The 13,345-nt window shown below is 29.5% G+C and overlaps 1 protein-coding gene across 1 annotated transcript in view; it reads right to left on the bottom strand.

Annotated features, from left to right (window-relative positions):
• Window positions 1-12,872, bottom strand: part of LOC129909046 (uncharacterized) — a 45,228-nt gene extending 32,356 nt beyond the window's left edge. The window contains exon 1 of the mRNA XM_055985993.1: window positions 11,881-12,872. Coding sequence (XP_055841968.1) covers window positions 11,881-11,992 — 112 coding nt within the window. The 5' untranslated portion in view covers window positions 11,993-12,872. The remainder of the gene's footprint in view (window positions 1-11,880) is intronic.
• Between the last annotated feature and the right edge of the window lie 473 nt (window positions 12,873-13,345).

The raw sequence follows: 13,345 nt of genomic DNA, 5'->3' as shown, positions 1-13,345 counted from the left end.
TATCGGAATAGATTATGTGGTTTTTGTATTTCTATCTGAACTCATACAATAAATTGTATCTAATTTCTGTAGGTAATGTCGGCTAGAAAGATACTCATAATATTGTGTGTCAAAAGACAAGGGCTAAATTTGTTTATCCCAGACAATTATTGTTTATTGCATATAGCCTATTTGCGTTAAATGAGGAACCTTAACACTTTCCCAATTGATTTCCTGAGTTATTTGTCGCGAATAAGCTATCAGATTGTGTTAATATTGACTTGAAAATAGTCTAGTTTGTAAAGCTACTTATAAAATAAAATAAAAATTATAATTTTTTGTCCTTTTATCTCAACCTTATCTACTATTGGACCATTACATACTAGCAGTTCAATATAAAAAGTGTGACCTTTGGTCGAAAAGCTAGACTTATTTCCATAGTTTGTCTTCGTTAAATGACACAAAGCAGCAGTCATATGGAAATCATGCATTTTAAGTCGCTCTTTGACAAATGACATGTTAATTAAATTTGTATCATAATGGCATCTGAAGAGAAAGACCACACAAAGAGTTTGTTTTGGTTTGATTATTCTTGTAAATATTCATTAATTTGTCGTTTTATTGTATAAAGTCTGAGAGTTGCTGTTGCAAAAATATGTAAAATAAAGATACAATTTACCCAATCATAAAAATAACAGTCGGAGAGCCGACCGTCGAGTTACTTAGTTCATAAGGTTAGAGGTTAAAATTGATGTCAATTGAAAGAAAACATGATATCTACTGAAAATGGAAAAATAGGGTTGCCACTTTTAAAATATATATACAACATATGTGCCCTTAATTATGAAAGTGGAATAAGTCACTCCTAAAAATGGCCTCAAATCTAGCCTTAAAATAAATATTATTTCAGGTGTAAAGTTTATTTGAAAGCGAAATTGCAGTAAACAATTTTCTTTATCCCTAGTGATTTCATAAAAGAAATATAATTAAATTGTTATAACAAAATTATTAAGCTATTGCATAGATTTTAACGCAGGCCTGGCATAGGGAGCGAACCAAGAAATATCGTAACGAAAAATTACTACACCCCACACAGCCGTTTGTGTGAATGGTTTTGGTTCAGACAGAGAGGGTTATATAAATTTTTTCCCAAATTAAGTCATTTTTTTTTTAAATTGCCCCTCCCCGCTAAACGGAGGGGAATAGACCCCCCTCTCGTACGATATTTTCTTGTCCCGACCCAACCTAAACGCTCTAGCTTTTTGGCACATTGCTCCTAAATCACCCTGTATAAAAGTACGAAAATAAATTGTTACCCTTTTTTTTGTGAAACCATTGCAGCAGCTTTATATAAACGCAATCTACAAAATAAGCACATCAAATTGTTGCAAATTAAATGATCTTTTAAAACTGTCATGAGTATTTTTTCAATAAAAGTTGTAGAAAAAAAGTTATAGCATCTTAAAGATTTTTTTCTTGAAACTTTCTTATTTTCAGTTTTACAGACAAAAGTACTTTAATAAAAATTGTAGAAAAATAAATTATCTACAAAAACGATATTAACAATTTTTTTTGTGTAATATACGGTTCGCAAGATATCGGTAAAAAACTGTTTTCATCACTTTTTCCAAGATGGCGGCCATTGTTTATTGACACATCTAAATCAGGTTAGAACAGATTCGTGAAAAGTGTCAAAAGCAAAGCTATCATTTTTTGTTTTTGTTTTGATTTAATTGTGCGAATATTTCTCGAGTGCTCGTGGTTTTTATAACTAAAAACAATTTTTAATTATATTTTTTCGCAGTAAAAACACAAAAAAAAATAGACAAAATAAACGAGAAACGATAAACAAAAAAATCGTATAATTTAAAATTTTTTTATTTTGACAACTGACGTTTAAATGACTGTTCTAACTTGTTCTGACGTTTCTCACGAAACTGTGCTGTCCTGTCCTGTTCTGATCTAGAAAAATCCTCGTTGAACATACTTCTTGTGTTTTCTTATTTTTTGATCTGGAGAAGTTTATGAGATTGTGTGTATGCATGTTTTCAAATGTGACCTTGTTGTTGTATATGAAGTGATAGGTAGATACATATCAATGTTATGTCATATTCATTGGTTTTGTTTAGTGTAGGTAAATAAATTATAATTGCATAAGTTGATAGAAAATGCAATGCAATAGCTTTACCGCGGCAGTCCTCGAGTGCCACAGGTCTTTTTTTATTTAAGTTTTTCTTTAAACAATGCAAAAAGTGACTTAGTCCACTTTCATAATCATGGGCACATATCTATATGGGAATAAAACTAATACTCTCACACCTTTGTAGTTTGGTAAAACAAGAACATTTTTGAAATTCAAAACAAAAGCTCAAATAGTGAAAAAATTAATAAGGTACCTAACATAAGGAATGTAGCCCAATTAATATGGCAACCCTATTCAAAGGAAAAAAAATGCTACACAAAATCATTTCTCTTTGCATACACTTAATGGTCGAACGTCGAACTATCAACAGAATTTTAGCTGTCGCTCTCTTATGGATTTAAAAAAAATTCTAATTTTCGATAACGGGACATTGAATTTTTTTTAATTTTGGTTTTAGATGTTTACTAAATAAGTGCAAAGTTACATAGGCTCCAACTTTAGCTTTTCAAAACATCACTTTTAAAAAGAAAATTAATCTAACTTTTTTTAAGTTTTTTTTCTAAAGATTCATTCAAAAGAAATCGAATTGCTTTTTTTTTTGGCTCAAATTAATTTAAAATGTTGGTTTTTGTGTTTGTAGAACAAATTTAACTTTTATTCTCATATGTACATAGGTATACATTAGGGTGTCCGTTTTTTCTCAAAGTGATGTTTTCGGGGGAGATACCCCCCAAATCGAAAGTTTAGGACCTAAATAAGGGGAATTTACCAAAAAAAATCTGTTTGGAGTTCATTAACCAGTGCTTCTAGGGTCAAACTTTCCCCATAGGGTCATACTTTCCCCATACATACATTTGTATTTGAAATTTTTAGCTTTTACATAAGTTTTTTTTTCTCTCGAGTTAAATCATCTATTTTAACAATTTTTGTTCATTCTGGTTGAAAAATAGTTCATTTAAAAGATCACATTCAAAATTTTCCGTTGAAAAAATTTTTTTTTTATATATTATTTCGGTTTTTGAAATTATAAGCTGTTTTCCTAGTTTTTGTTTTTAAGTTTTATTTTATTCTTCATAAAGTATAAAACTTATCTCACAATTTTTCATGCAGTTTTATTGGTTGTTAATTCTTTTAAAATATTGCATTACAAAATCTGTGTATAAATACAAAATTTGAATACTTTAACAAATATTTTAATTTTTATTTGAAATTTTTGCTTAACAATTATTCACCCAAAAAATGACATCAAAAAAATTGCAAACAAAAAATGTGTAGTATTTTATTATTATTTATTTATAATTTTCATTTTTTACCTTAATTTTTAATATATGTTTATTTAGGGCCAATTTTTCAATAGTCAGATAAACCTCAGATAGAGCTTATTCCTAGGAATAGAAGTTTTTTTTATATTGACATTTGGCAGTTTTTATTCATCTGATAGTCTAACTGACGATTGAAAAATCAGGGCTTAATGTTTTAATATTACTGATATTGATTTAATCATTTTTTCTTCTCATTTTTCATTTTCTAAAAAGATTTGATTTAAGACAAAATTGCCGAGATAACTAATATGTACCCAATAATCTTTTTAGTTTTTTTTTTTTTTTACTATCTAACAAAAACAAATCAAACTATTAAACTCTAATAAATCAATCATTAATTTTGATTTCGTTTTGCAAAAAAAATATGTAAAAATGATTAAATACTTAGTTTAGGAAAAAAAAAGATTTAAATCCATAGTTTCAACTAATTTGCTTTTTTTTAATAAGATTCACTAGATTAAATTATATCCCGAAACCAAATAAAATGATAGTCTGTATGAATATGATGCATTAAAAGAAACCCACAAAAGCAAATTATTTCGATTGATACTTTTAATCTACAATTCTGTAGGCTAAATTCGCTCTTATTGCTCTAATTATTATAAGTGTTGATATGAATGTAAGAAAGAAAACTACTTTTGTTTTTTTTTTTTTTTCTAAACCTTGAGGTTATTTTTCTGTAATTTCTAAGAGTTGGTACAAAATTATTGTTTCAATGCATCAAATTGTTTTGTATCGAAAGGTATGAATACACTTAATTTTGCACTATTTTTTTTCTTCTTCAAGCACTTGATTTTTTCAGCAATGTATTTGGTACCCAGAGGATATTTCATAATAAGCTACCTGTACTTATACAAACCTACTTACAACAAAGCAAAAGAGTCTGTAAGTTTAGTTACCATCAAAATAGCCTTGCGATCCGGATTCTGCAACAATATCTCCCTTTTAACTAGGTTTTTTTGATAATGACACCATCTTGGGGATATGAATTTCATAAATGAATAATGGATATGGTTTTCTTCGCAAGTTTTCTTTTCTTGCTTAGGGTTTTTTACTTCAGTTGTTAATTTTCTTGTTTTCACATTAGTATTAGAATCTTGGAAGTGGTTTGATACGATTTGTGGTGTTAATCACGTTAAAATTATTTCTGGAGAAAGTTGAATCTTTTGCAGAAACCCTAAAATAATTTGTTTTTTAAATAAAGCCTTTTTTGAGACAAATTTGTCTACCCGAACGAACCATTATTGAACTGAACTATCATAGACTAAACCTAAGCTAAACCGAAGTTAATATAATCTTAAACTTGGTTTGGGTAAATGATTCCCAAGAATTTGCTTTTAACTATTTGAATTAATTTGAATCTTGAAATTGAAGTAGGTAAACATTAACGAATACCTGATAGCTTCCGTTTGAAGTCTTAGGCTTTGATGAATGTAAACGCAAAATAGAAATCTTTTATAATTTGAACAAGAAATTCCTTAACGCAGCTTAGGCTTTTGAGAAAGAAAACAAAAACATTATGTCATTGATTTATCTATGATAACACTACCTTTTTGGAATTATCACATAACCTTGCTTAAATCATGCGACATCAAACAGATGAGACCGCCAAACGAAATTATTTAATTTCAAACTACCAATGACAGTTGATTGTTAGCAAATAAAAAAAAAAATTGTTGTATGCCAAAATTAAATCGCTTGCGAAGGCGTTCAGATAATTATCTTTAAACAAACCTGACATAAGACAGACACACTAGATTTCTAATATTTGATTAGTGAAAAGTTTGCATATTCAATGTCCATTTATGTGATTGCAAAATGTCAGAGGTTAATTAAATCATATATGGAGTTAATTAGATATTCAAACTTTCACTTATAGAAACATGACATTTATACAGTTGAAAAGTGAACAAAATTATTTGTTAACAAAAAATCTCAAGTGAATGGCCAATTTGGAGGGTTCAAAAAGCCAAAAGCAAGAGTATTTCACTTAACAAAAAAAAATTAATAACATGGTTTCGTTTTAAAAAACACATCTTTCGAACAATGACAATGATTGATGGAAGAATGAAGACACACATTGTTCGCAATCATTAGTTGGTTGTTTATTTAAATTATTTAAGTCAATGGTAGATGATTAATCTTGATTTTGTGTTGAAAAAATTAAATTAAATTTACACTTGTTCTGAAATGAATTTAAATGGAATGTGTGAAAAAGATTATTGAGTGGCGAACGACAATTTGCATGAAGGCTAAATTTGGCAACATAAGCACACATGCTCGATCTCAGGACCAAGACGATGACACCAATGATAAAGACAGGTTGTCTTTTGGCATGGTGCCGTGAAATAACGCCGAGCGAAATAACGCCGAATTACAAAATTCGGCGTTATTTCACTTTCAAAAGCGAAATAAGGCCGAATTTCAACATTCGGCCTTATTTCACAATGACAAAGTGAAATAACGCCGATTCGGCATTATTTCACTTTTTCAGTGAGGAAAATCCTGCTAAGTGGAGCTTAGGAAAAATTGCAAAGGGACATAAGGCACCTGTAGTCAGTTTGGTATTGAAATGCCATATTCTCGGCAAAGGGACATAAGGCCCATGGACATAACAGCCACTTTATATTTGTGGACTTAAGTCCCAATTGAGTGAGACATAAGTTCCAAATTAATTGTCAAACTCAAGTTGGACATAAGACCCACAAATAAAAGATGGACGTTATGTCTCACTAACGAAGAATTCACAAATTATAAAATTATTTCCCAACTGGATTTGGGATAGTTACAAAATTCGATTTTGCATATTGGCATAACGCCTATATCCAATAGTGTATCCAAAGCAGGACAGCATGTCCCCAGCCTCCAAACTTACTTCACTGTTTATACGCCTAAGTCCTCAGCTACAATTTTGTACATCATAATTTTTGTCTAAAACCTACCGTTTTTAAATAAAAAATGTTGTGACCTTTGACCCCTTTATGGGACTAGCGGATGGAGGAAACTTCAGGACTTTTCACAGATTGTAAACCACCCTAACATCAAACTGTGTACCAAAAATCAGCCGGTTAAAATTTTTTTCCTTGAAAAAACCTATTTTTCCTGGGCTAAAAGCTCAGAGAACAAGAGTAGTTTTAATTCATTTAAATTAATTTTGTATTTAAAAATTATTTTTTTTTAAATTCCCTCAGTCTTTTTTATTAATTTCAAAAGTCATTTTTATGAAGAAAAAAACGTATGTTTTACTCATTTACGTGCTTTTTTGAACGAGAAAAAAAAAACAACTTAAAAAACGAAGAAAATTGGGTTTGATGCAAAATTGAAAAGAAACGGTTGTCCGCAGAAAAAAAGTTTTGGGACGAACTTAAACTTTAATAAATTCTTGCTTGATCTTTTCAACCACACGTAGTTTGGCAAAGATAAAGCCAGTTAAGGGAAAAGAGAGCCAAAAATCATAAAAACCGTCATAACTCGAAAACGGGACGAAATCGAGAAAAATACATCTTAAGTTTTTCGGCTTAAGATGATCTCAGGAATCCATAGTATTTACATTATGGGGTGGTAACTGTGGTATACACCCTGTATACTTTCAGTCAAAAAGATGGTAAAGTACATACCTACATCAGATAAAATATGAGTATGAACCATTGAATCATTACAAATAGAAGTGACAACGCAGATTACTCATGCGCCATGGGCACCGGAAGGATAATGAATTTTATTGTAGGGTTACGCATCAACTATTCATTTTTTTAAACTATTTTAAAATATCAACTATTCATTAAAAACTTCATTTTTTAATTTGTCAAAAATGAGTTTAGGCAAATAATTTAAAATTTTTTGCTATGACCACCTCATTTCATATGATTTTATTCTTTTTTTAAACCAACCTACAAGCTCTAGCTTTTCATCGCTTCTTTTACAAATCACTTCATTTATTTTTTGAGGATCTCAATCATCTTTCACTTTGCATTTCATTATTTCATAGAAGATTTAAATTGAGAATTAAAAAAAAAATACAATCACTAACACTCCAAGTCGGCATTAACAAATCCTCGTGAAGGTATTGTGACAGTTATAATAAGCTGTCATTAAACTAAATATGAATTAAATTTCCTATAAGAAACCAAACATCAATAAAAACTGATTTGTTATTACAGCTTAATCTAAAGCAAGTATCTGAGTTGATTTTATTATTTTTTTCCATAAACCCAACCCATAGCAACATGACTCATTTTAGCCTAAAGAGCTACCCAGTCAAACATACCTCGACCACTTTTGTTAGACCTTAACGTCAGACATAAATGGTAATCAAAACCAATATGCATTTTCAAGCCGCAATGGTCGCATAGTGATATACTTATTAAATCTGCACGTTTACTGGTCACGTTGGAACGCACGTGTGATAATTTTTCCAAATACCTTTTAGTATCTTGCACCCGTAAAACCTAAGACAATTCGCGTCACGTTGACGCAAGGTGAAGGTAAAAAAAAAAGTGTAGATATCATAAATTTCTTTGAATACACTGAATGGGCGCGTGGCCTCAACAAATCATTCAACCTTTTTTCTTCTACCAAAAAAAACTATTTAACCATTTATAAAAAGAGACCATCAAGCTTATAGTCTATGTAATTAAGAACCCCACCAACAATAGGATTACCACACTTTTGGCTGTCACATTGTGTGTTGCCAAGCACGGAAATCATTTAGTGTGAAATATCAGGAGAAGAAATGATTACGTCGAGGGTATACAACTTGGAGTTGGTGTCTGCGTGAGCTTTAATTGCAAGTCAAGAATCAGACAACATCATCTAATGCTGAGACTGACTGTTCTTTGTCATGCCAAAGTGTAAGCTTAGCTCTGCAAGTTTGGGTGTTCATACAAAATATCTTTCCACAACTGACTTGCTTTCTTGTTTAAAGACAATGGGTTTGGGCTGGGAAAACAAGATAGGGTTGGGCTTTGCCTATGATTTTAATTGACAGCATCTTGTGTGAAGAATTAATGGGATATCCACCTTTATCCAGTTGCTTGAACATGCACAAAGAACAATGCATTACGAGTATTACCATACACCAACTCTCTGTGCGGGTGTCATTATGATGTCATAACGTGTAAATTCGTTCACTCAGTCATTAAGTTACTTGGGCAATTGCACACGCATGCGACTTGTGAATGAAGACAATAACAACAACTACTTTCTAAAAAAAAAAATCTATGTAATGTAGGTAAAACAAAAGGCCCGCCAAAAGCTATGGGATACAGATTTAAGTTATAACTTTATTCCAAAATTTTGTTTGTTATTGTAGTTTGCTCTGCAATTTTTTATTATGCGCCAAGTAAAGTTTTGATTACAGAAAGATTATTTATATCTTCTGTGAGCGCGAGAAATATGTTGCTGAAATGTGCGCTTAATTTGAATACAATTGAGGTTTTGAAATTGTTACACACAGCATGGGGGCGAAAGTGTTGTTTAATGAAACCTTTCACTAAAATATTAATTTGTAATGTTTTTTTTTTAGGGTTTTCTTTTAATTAAAATGAAATTAAGTTTCCTGGAGAGTTATGGCATCAAAGCTGGTAAGTCACAATTTGGTTGAAGAGGAAACTGAAGATGGGAAAAAACTTATTTGTGCTTAATATTTTATTTATTACATAAATCAAAGAAATTGTAAGTACTCATCCTTTTGAGAGACAGCAATTAAAAAATTAAATTTTTTGTTTTTCTATTTTCAACAATTGATTGCATACAAATTAAATGCGTCTTATCTTTTATGTCTGTACTGTAGTTGTTAGAATAAGTTAATTTTATTAAAAAATTTGTGAACCAAAAAGTGAACCATCAAGTTTGTTTAAGTTTAAAAGACTCATTCTGTCCACTGTGGCTTTTAGGGCCGCCTCATATAACTCGATACCTATCATGGAGGTATCATTTTGTTCACTTGTTCATTGATTTTCAATAAAATAAATTAGCTCACTATTTGTAACTATACAATTAAGTTTAAGAATTAATTTTTTTTTAAATGATAAGAAATATTTTTATTTGTAAAAAAATCGGTCGAGCTTTTTAAAAAATAAACTCGAATAATCAGAATATCAGCTTGTGCAAATATCAGCAATTCTACATTTAAACTATGTATTAGAACTTTTTGGAAAAAGCTAAAGGGACAAATTTGATTGAAAAAATGCATGACTTGGCCACAAGTTCTTGCTCTTGCAGTTCGAAGAATTTTTATATCAGTTAACTTGTAGATTATAAGAACTTTTTTTACATAAACCTTCTCTACATATGTACATATCGTCGGTGAAACCAGAAAAGTGTGTAACTCCAAATTTTCTGAAAATTAGATTTGAATGCCATCTGTTAGACAAACCTAATATCTACCGTTCCTTAAACTCAGAATCCCCTTAAAGTTCATAGTTTTTATTTTATTAGCAAATTAGAAAATGAAACCTCCATACAAATGCCTTCAATGCCTTTGCTCTCCTATAAAATTTGCTAAAATGGAGTTACACACTTTTCTGGTTTCACCGACGATATGTAATTTTTAAAGAAACTTTTTTGAGAAACACTAAAAATGCATTTCTATTGCAATAGCTTTAAATATTATCACAGACGAGAAGTATTTAAAAATCATGCATTTTGTTACGATTTTATAAAACATTTTAAAGTGAAAACTTCTTTAGTATCGTAGTGATTTGAAACAAGATGAAACGAAAAAGCGACAGGAAAAATTAATTGATTATTAGCTTTTTTATTTTTATAGATTGATGAATGAAATTTATACTGTAAGTAGGTAATAGAATAAACTATTATTGTACAAGATTTCAATTAATTTCATATTCAACATCCTGAGATAACGGTTGTCATTGTAAAAAATGATGTAAGAAGAGAAAAAAGATTTTTTTTTAACCACCTACCTAATTTTTTTTAATGAAAAATTATTGTTTTGAATAATTTATGTTTATACTTTTTGCGCATTGGTAAAATTTAAGTATGGCTTTATTCTTCAGGAAAATTTGTTAGCTTTTTATTTGTGCATTTTTTTTTTTTCAAGAAAAATGATTTTGTAAGGTTGCACTTCAACCACGTGTGAATTGCACTCATGATTTTTTTTTTTTTGCCCGGGTTTCGCTTTCAGAAATATGGTCACCTATATCGCAAGTAAATACTTACTCTTAGAGTTCAAGTTGGTAAAATTCTTAGACTTTTTATAGAAAAACTTTGTAAATAAATATGAAAAAAAAAAAAAATTATAAAATTCTTTCTTCAAAAAAAAAACATCATCTTGAAGAAAAGCTTAATTCACTAACGCAGGTGATGCTTTTCAGATAAGGAAGTGTTTTTCTGCCATACAAAATTTGTTATTCAAAAGCAGTGATGCGTTTATGACTATTTAATTAATTTTATTAAGATGCATTCTTAGAAAAAAAAATCAGAATCGTTAGATCTGTTTTTTTTTTAATGTTTTATTAGCTATTTGGAAAAAAAAAAAATTAAATGCACTTACTAATCAGAAACCTTACACCAAAATTAATAAAAATTAATGTTCTGTTTTCGAAAATTTGTTTTTTCAAAAAAAGAAAAAATAACAATAAGTACCTATTCAAATTTTTTCTAAAAATCCAAAAATAATTTTTTTTAAAATTTTATTTTTAATTAAACAATTAAAACTATATGTATGACAGGTACGGGACAGAAAATACATGAAATTAAAAAATAAATTAGTTCGAATATTTTTGTTCATAATTTTTTTTCAAAATTTAAATTTTGGAAAATTTTTGGAAAAAATCAAAAACTATTTCATATAACAGATTCATTTAAAATATAGATCAAAGAAAATGTTACAAAAATTTGGTTAAGATTTTTTTTTTTTAAAGTCAATTTTTAAGAAAATTGGGGTGAAGGAGGAAGACCCTCTCCAGTATTTTTTTTTTTTTTTCTTATCTCGACCAAACTCAACGCTTTAGCTTTTTGGCCCATACTTCCTGAATCACTCTGTATATAAAAAGAAATCGCAAAAACAATTTTTTTGAAAGGTTATTAAGGTTTCATTCATTTTTGACTTACTCGTAAGAAATTTATACAAAAGCGTTTTTGTAGCCGTTAAAAAAAAGTAAAATTTTCGAAAAAAAAAATTAGATTAAACAAAAATTAAAATAGCTCATTGAAAAAATAGTTTAAAACACTGTAACTCTGTAACTAATAATTTCTTTTTTTTTTTAATTGAATTGAATTGAAAATAACCGTAAAATATTTTGTTTCCCAAATGAGAATAATGGTACCTAATAAATATTTCAAAACCGAAAGTGTAAAAAATGTAAAACACAACATAATACATAGGAAGACTTGAAAACAAAATTGGCAACAAACAACCACTGACAACATTTTTGTATAAATGTTCTTTTTTACAAACAGAACAAAGTGACTTACCATTTTTCGCCTCAGTCATTGCACTAGACTCTGTTGCAGGTTTGGCATCGCACCCATATATGCTCAAAACAGCAACCAACAAGAAACCAGCTAATCCAAGTTTGGATATCATTTTTATTTGAACACGTATCTGACAATAATATGGTTTTATTAGAAAACAAAAAAAAAAAAAATCAAACCACAATAATCCCTTTTATAGAAAAAAAAAGCAAAGAAAAAAACTATTACAAAAAACACTTTCACAAAACCGATACGACTGTAAACATCCGGAAAAAAATCATTAAAGGCAATAGATCAATATAGATATCTTCACGATCGAAAGGTATCGGTAGCTGTAATTTATGCAAATCTTTTGCTTGAGCATCAATCCATTGATTCCGTTAATTATTCAGTTTTTTTTTACTTGAATATTTATTTCTTTTTTCCTTAATACCAATCGAATACCGCACATAAATGAGCAAAAAAAGAAATATGGGGAAAACAAATTTCACTTTCTTATGGCAATCAAAAAACGTAACGATAAGATAATTATTATTTGTTTGTATCTATTCGATACACATTCGTTTGTTGTTGTTTATATAAATTTGTGTTTTTTTTCTTCTATTTTCAATTTGCTTTTTCAAAAAAAAAGCAGATTAATAAAGCACTCGAACGAATTACCCAACGGTCAAAACTATTAGTGCGTGAAATTCAATGGGAAATCGTGTGCACCATAAAAACACCAAAAGTATGTTTAACTACTCGAACTATACTGGAAACTTGGAAACCTTTAGAAGTGTTAGCTCAAGCTCTAAATTAGAAGTTTAGACGCAAATTTTCGTTGGTTTGTTCTTTTTTATTGATAATTTACTTTTTAGATACAATTGAATTGAGATAGATTAAATTTAATTTGGATTTGATGTGAGTTCACGACGACCAATACGACGACGTATGCGGAAAAGTTCCCTTATAGCACCTTTTTGAGAGCACGTCCGTACCGTTCGAATGTCTAAGCCGTCTAACTGGCCAGTTAACTTTCTACAGTAGTTTTGACTTTGCGAGATGCCAGTTTTGAAAATGAATCTTTTAACCATCTGAGAGAGGATGAACTTTTTTCTTCAAAATTTAAAAGTGGGGATATGGTTCTCTATCAAATTTTAAATGAGAGAGAGAGAGCCGGTTTTTACACATTTTATAATGTAGAATGTTGATATGAATGAAAATGAATAAGAAATCAGCTGGTTGGCCCACGAACCGGTATCGGTATTCATAGTAAAGACCTAACTGTATTCTTTGTATTTTGTATCTATTTATCTATATTTTTTTTCATTTTTATTTTTGTTTGTTTTATTATGTATGAGAGGAGAATTGACTATATTGCACGTGGTTTGGTCAGACTCTCAGATAGTATGAACCACGACCATCATGAGTATTGAATTGACTTGGTTTGTTTTCATTTTGGCGTCGCCAGTTAAAAATAAGATAC

The sequence above is a fragment of the Episyrphus balteatus genome, chromosome 2 (assembly GCF_945859705.1).
Source record: "Episyrphus balteatus chromosome 2, idEpiBalt1.1, whole genome shotgun sequence".
Classification (NCBI taxonomy): domain Eukaryota; kingdom Metazoa; phylum Arthropoda; class Insecta; order Diptera; family Syrphidae; genus Episyrphus; species Episyrphus balteatus.
The sequence above is the reverse complement of the archived record's forward strand: the minus strand, read 5'-3'. Positions and strand labels throughout refer to the sequence as shown.